Source organism: Vitis riparia, chromosome 1 (genome assembly GCF_004353265.1).
Source record: "Vitis riparia cultivar Riparia Gloire de Montpellier isolate 1030 chromosome 1, EGFV_Vit.rip_1.0, whole genome shotgun sequence".
Taxonomy (NCBI): domain Eukaryota; kingdom Viridiplantae; phylum Streptophyta; class Magnoliopsida; order Vitales; family Vitaceae; genus Vitis; species Vitis riparia.
This window is the reverse complement of record NC_048431.1, coordinates 18,044,289-18,050,270: the sequence shown is the minus strand read 5'-3', so window position 1 is coordinate 18,050,270 and position 5,982 is coordinate 18,044,289. Positions and strand designations below refer to the sequence as shown.

At 33.0% G+C, this 5,982-nt stretch overlaps 1 protein-coding gene across 1 annotated transcript; it reads left to right on the top strand.

Annotated features, from left to right (window-relative positions):
• Positions 1-454: 454 nt before the first annotated feature.
• LOC117916037 (F-box/FBD/LRR-repeat protein At1g13570-like) lies at positions 455-5,604 on the top strand. The gene is made up of 4 exons (XM_034831877.1): positions 455-555; positions 3,932-4,761; positions 4,845-5,003; positions 5,104-5,604. The coding sequence occupies exons 2-4, from the start codon at positions 3,952-3,954 to the stop codon at positions 5,389-5,391; spliced, it is 1,257 nt and encodes a 418-aa protein (XP_034687768.1). The 5' UTR covers positions 455-555; positions 3,932-3,951; the 3' UTR covers positions 5,392-5,604.
• Positions 5,605-5,982: the final 378 nt, after the last annotated feature.

Genomic DNA, 5,982 nt, shown 5'->3' with positions numbered 1-5,982 from the left:
ATGTTTGAAATTATTTATGTTTATTGTTCGATTTTTCACGATTGAAATATAAGTTAACAGATCACATCATACTCATACTCGTTCCAAATTTATAAAATATGATTGATAATTGGATGTAATTTTTTTAATTAATAAATAATAAAATAAGAGGGAATGATAAGAAGTAAAATAAAACTATAAAATATAGAATATAACATAAATATATAATAATTCTTAATAAATATATATAAAAAATAATTTAAATTATATATATATATATATATATTAAATAAATTAATTAAATAGCCACGTATATATTTTCAATTTTATCATTTATACCTTAATCTTATTTGTCTATGCCTTATTTTAGACATCGTTCGTTTGTACCCTAATTTTAATAGGGTAGATTTCACCATACGTATTCAACGGTTTAGATTTGTTATTACAAGTAGACCCATTACGATATCTTAGCATTTAGATAAAAGTCCTAATCTTAAAAATTAGGATTATCGTCCGGGTAACAGAGAACCCCGTTCGCATTGCGGCACAGTGCCTCTTCTTCACTCCATGAAACAGGTAATTTTCTGCATTTTAATTTCTTCTCTTTTCTGTGAAAAATAAAAATTTATGTTACCGGATCGTTTGTTAGCTGAGAATGCTCTAGAAAATATAAGAAAATAACATTGTTTGATGCTTCCTTCGATATAAACGTACTAATAAGTAGATGGTAGTGGAGAAGATAGCGATTCTTAAGAATTTATGTGTCTTCAGCATATGAAAATTTAATTATGCAAATTGATTTTCATTATTGGGCTCGATTCTTTGTGCTATTAGTTGCTTTTGATGTGTTGGCTTTGTGGGTTTGGCCTGTCTTTTGCTGCTGGTGTGTTCTAGTATTTTGATCGTCTGCATTTGTAGGGTTTATGAATTTACACGTTTGTTTTTTTCTTTACACACCAGTAATGAAAATTTATTTCAGGAGATGGGTGGTCTTTTGATCTCTTCTAGCTGTTTCTAGTATGATTTTTAAGGATTTGCAGAGAGTGGTGTGAGAGAAATGATAAATTAGAAAGTAGAGTGTTAAGCTTTATGATACTTCATAGATGTATCAACCTGGAATTTTAGGAAAATTGGTCAATTCTGGTATAACAAGGAATCTTCCGAATTGTTGTTAATTTATCTGGAAAATAAGTAAGATCATTGGGTATCAATTCTGAGAAACCCAATTCTCTCTCTATGATTTTTCTTTTCTTCCATATCATTTCATTCTTTTTGCTGGTGTTTGTTTGTTTGCTGAGAGGTAAGAAAGAGATACCTTGGAATCTTACAGCCACCACATTGAAATCCCTACTGATTAAAATTAATGATTTAATTTTAAGTCATGCCGTTTAGAACATTTTCAGTCCCCTCAAGGTTATGTGCAGAAGTCTATCATAACAAACTTGTATAGCATTTGGTGGCATTCTTTTGGTTATGGAGGTAACAATCTACCTTATTGAGGTTGATGTGTAGGAATTTTCTTATTCTATATATTCTCATCCTTGTAATTGATAGTCCCCATCAAATTTTCTGTGATCTGTACTCACTTCTAGGAAAAGGCAATATTGTTGATGAAATAGGAAAATGCTTGGGTACCTAACCATGCTGCAGAGGCCTTTTCACTTTCCTCTGTTCAAATTTGAATATACAGATCCATTTGATTCTTCTTAGGAAGATAATTTCGTTTATGATATCCAAATCCGAGGTCATGCTATATGGACAGGTTTTGCAGGCTGTGTGTGGGGTGCCTGTGAGAAAGATTTTTTTAGGTTTGTGCTATCCATTCTGAAGCTTCATTAATATCCTGATCTAGGGAAATTCTACTGCAAATAAAGAAAGAGAGGTACAAGAGGAAGCTTTCCTATGGAGATAAAATTTCCTTTGCATGTCTTAACCTCATTCTTGCCGTTGCTATTCGACCTGGAATATGAACAAGATAATTGCGTTTCAATTCTTAGAAACCCAGATTCTATTTCTATAACCTTTTTCCACATTTTTTATATCAAATTTTGTTTCTCTTCACTAGCTCTCTTTGCTCACTGAGAAGTACAAAAAAGAGATATCATGAAATCTTATGACCACCATATTGAAATTCACACAAATTGAAGTTAGTGATTTAATTTTTTTTTCCCACTTATCAGTGTGACCTTTTATCGGAACAAAAGGAAAGCGAAGAAGGTGAAAAAAACCTAGAAAAAAGAAGGAAGAAGAACAAAAATGTTGGAAATGATGAGGGTGACAAATAGTTTTTAATAACAACAAACAAAGCATTTATATGGTAGGCTTCTTTTAAGGATGGAATGATGATCTACCTTATTGAGGTTTATTTGTGAGGTTCTAATATTATGTGATCCATCTTCATTACCAGCTAAAGCTGAAAGTGCAGATGAAAAGGGAAAGTGCTTTGCTACCTAATCATGCTGCATTGTGCTTTCTCCCTTTCCTTGGTTCAGGTTTGAACATGCAACAACATTTAGTTAAGCCAGGGGAGATAATTTCGTTTGCGATCCCACCTAATCCTAGGATTATTTTGTTCCTGTTCCCACTAAATTCTAGTTCTTTCTCTATGTAGAGGTTTTGCATGCTCTTTGAATAGGCGTGAATGGCAAGGCTCTATTAGGAATCTGCAAAGCTTGTTCCTATCCTAAGAAATTCTAGTATAAAATAACAAAGTCAGCCACAAGCAGAGGGTCTTCAATGAAGATGAAAATTTTCCTTTGCACATGAAAACCACATTCTTTCTCTAATTTCTTGCTTTATAAGTTCTAATACACCAAACCATGTTTATTTGTTATTTTAATCTAAGGGTAGATTTTTTTTCTATGTAATTTTTTATCCCCTTTGCATTCACCAATTTAAGGTGTCAAGAATTATAACCTTCTAAATATTTAACTGGAAGTATTACTGAAGGATGGCACTTTATTAATGAATCTTAATCTAGTTAAGCATTAAAAGAACATAGAGGCATAATAAATGAACGGTAAACGAAAAGGGACAAATTGTAGAAGGTGAACCACTAAAATAGAATAAAAAATGTTGAAAGACAATCTTGTTCACATGGAATCTGAAAAAATGAAGAAAAATATACCAAAAAAGAAAAATGCTGCAGCAAGGACAAGGTTTATTCCTATGTGGAAAATAAAAAATAACTTCTGCACTAGACTTATAAGATGTAGAACCTTTTTGGTTTATGAGACTTGAAGCAAGTATTGAGGACAGCTGCTTTTATCGAAATGGCCCTTCATTGTTGCTAATACATGAAGATGAGCAAAAAAGTCACTTCTTGCTCAAATTGATTATAGGATTTAAATGACAATTTATATAGTAAACAGTTCTAGACTTCTTCATTTTCTGCCCTTTTTTGTTATCAAATATTCAATTGAATCAGCACTTACATTTGCCATATTAAAAGGGATTCCTCAGAAGTTACTGTAACCAATTGTGTTTGTGCTAGTTAAATTTTTCTTCACAACTTCTTTGCATGAGTTTTGAGGTATTTGTATCTAGGGTTGTAAAATTTGTGAAACCTTAATGTCAGGTTTTGTGTTTATGTTACAAAAGATCTGTCACGCCCCTAGTAGGCTTACTACTAGGCTTGATAAAGCTTAAGAATAATAATAGTGTTTGCTTGAAATGAAAGATAGTATGAAAAATTCTTGCTGTGAACATTCTAAAATCTTGTGAGCACCCATGTACTTGAGGATAGTGATAATTGTACCATGGCTTATTTTTCTTTCATGCCTAATTTCTTCTGAGTTTTTGTTATAGTAAAAATGATAAGAGTTTGTTTTGATCATTTTATTTATTATTTTTCTTTCACGTCTAGTTTCTTCTGAGTTTTTGTTGTAATAAAAATGATAAGAGTTTGTTTTAATAGTTTTATTTGATTACTGCTGTTACTTCTGATTCACAGGAGACTCAGTTATCATCATAATGAAGAGGCCATGTGGTCCTCTAGATATAATCAGTGACCTTCCAAACAATATAATAGAGAACATCCTAATGCGCTTGCCCATATGTGATGCAGTGGGAACAAGTATTTTGTCGAAAAAGTGGAGGTACAAATGGTTAACGCTTCCACATCTTGTAATTGACAATGCATTGGGAAAAAAATTGTTGGGAAGACAACAATCAGCCAAAAATGAACTTGTGTCAGCTGTGTATCAAGTCTTATTACTTCACAAAGGACCCATAGTTAAGTTTGTTCTGGAAGTTGATGAATTGGAAAGTTGTTCTGATATCGATCATTGGATAAATTTCCTATCAAACCATGATATTCAAGAATTCACCCTTTCCCGTGCAAAGACTGAGCACTATAAATTGCCTTCTTATTTTTTTACCTTTCTACATCTCAGGCATTTGAAACTCCGTGGTTGTGCATTTAGGCCTCCACCTAGATTCAAAGGATTTAGTAAGCTTATTAGCCTCCAGCTTGAAGACATACTCATGGATGCTGAAACATTTGGTAGTCTAATCTCCAGTTGCCCATTACTTGAACAGTTGACAGTATCCGGCTACATCCCATATGACTCGCTTGAAATTAGTGCCCCTAATCTCAAAAGTTTCTCGTTTACTGGTGATTTTGGATCTATTTGTTTCAAAAATACACTACTCCTTGCAGAAGTTACCGTTGCTTTGTGTCGTGTGAATAAAAATGTAAAACATCAATCCTCTAATTTGATCAAGATTGGCCGTTCTCTACCTGCTGTTGAGAAGCTGTATCTGGAGGGTTACTTTTTGGAGGTAAAATAGCATAATGGTATTTATTCAATTCACTTGCTTAGCAATCCATGTTTCTTACATCCTGTTTTTGACATTTGGTCTAGTTCTTGGCATTGGGCAATGTACCAAAGAGGCTTCCAATCCTGTTCAACAATCTCAAGGTTCTTCATTTAGATGAGATGGATTTCAGCAATTTGGATGAGATCTTATGTTCTCTTTGCTTGATTACAAGTTCCCCTAACTTAGAAGAACTTAGAGTCGTGGTCAGTTACAGCAATTATTTATTTACTTATTTGGTTTTCTATGCGTTGTATATCATATTTGGAAGCTATAGAATGATGTGGTTCCATTGTCCCTTTGTAGGCATATGCTGGAGATATTGCCAGGGATGCAGTTGTAGAGTATTTTGGAACACAAAACTTGTCGCACCACTCTTTAAAGCGACTCCAGAAGGTGAAGATGGAAGAAATTTCCAATTTTGAGCCTGAACTAGAGTTTATAAAGTTTATATTGGCAAGTTCACCTTCACTTGAGGAAATGGAAGTTTTACGCAGCGAAGATACAGTGGATGAAGATGAGCGCAAAATGTGGAAAGAGCTGATGCGATTTCGTCGAGCTTCACCAAAAGCAGAAGTCATTTACTTACAATAATATTATGTATGTGATTGTGCTGTATTTTAATGGCCTTCTTCTATAGATGGTTAGAGGCTGAATAATATTTAGACTTGACTCTTGAGGGAACAATGTTGTTTTGAACTTATTGGGTCAGTTGTCACCTGGCTGAGACTTGAAATAATTGATGTTGGCATGAGGCCTTGACCTCATTGTGGAATAAGCTTTGTAGTCTCCTTGGATTTGTGTTGATCTCAAGAAAATTGAAATGTTTTGACATTGTGGTGTTGATTAATTTCAAGGAAATTAATCAAATTCTCAAATTTAGTGCAAAAGCAAGATTTAGATATTTCTCAAATTAGTTTTATTATTTTTAAACTTGATCGTATGGCGAATTAAAGATTGGGGTTGAGGCCATGGAACACCGCTTGCACAACAACAGCCTCTTGTTGGACAAGAGAGACTAAGCCTAAATAAAAGGTAAAACAAAAATTAAAATTCAAAATTTAGTAAAAATTAAAATCATATTATCCCACTTAAAATTCGTCATATCTTAATTTATTTTTCTTATTTATTCATCTTTTTCCATTTGTTTTATAACTTTTATTTTAATATGGATATTATTTTTTA

What these genes read in the sequence shown, in the direction of transcription:
- LOC117916037 (XM_034831877.1), top strand. Translation starts at nt 3,952, where the DNA reads ATGAAGAGGCCATGTGGTCCTCTAGATATAATCAGTGACCTTCCAAAC. An exon ending in TGGAGGGTTACTTTTTGGAG is followed by an intron (nt 4,762 to 4,844) that starts GTAAAATAGCAT and finishes CATTTGGTCTAG; the next exon opens with TTCTTGGCATTGGGCAATGT. An exon ending in TAGAAGAACTTAGAGTCGTG is followed by an intron (nt 5,004 to 5,103) that starts GTCAGTTACAGC and finishes GTCCCTTTGTAG; the next exon opens with GCATATGCTGGAGATATTGC.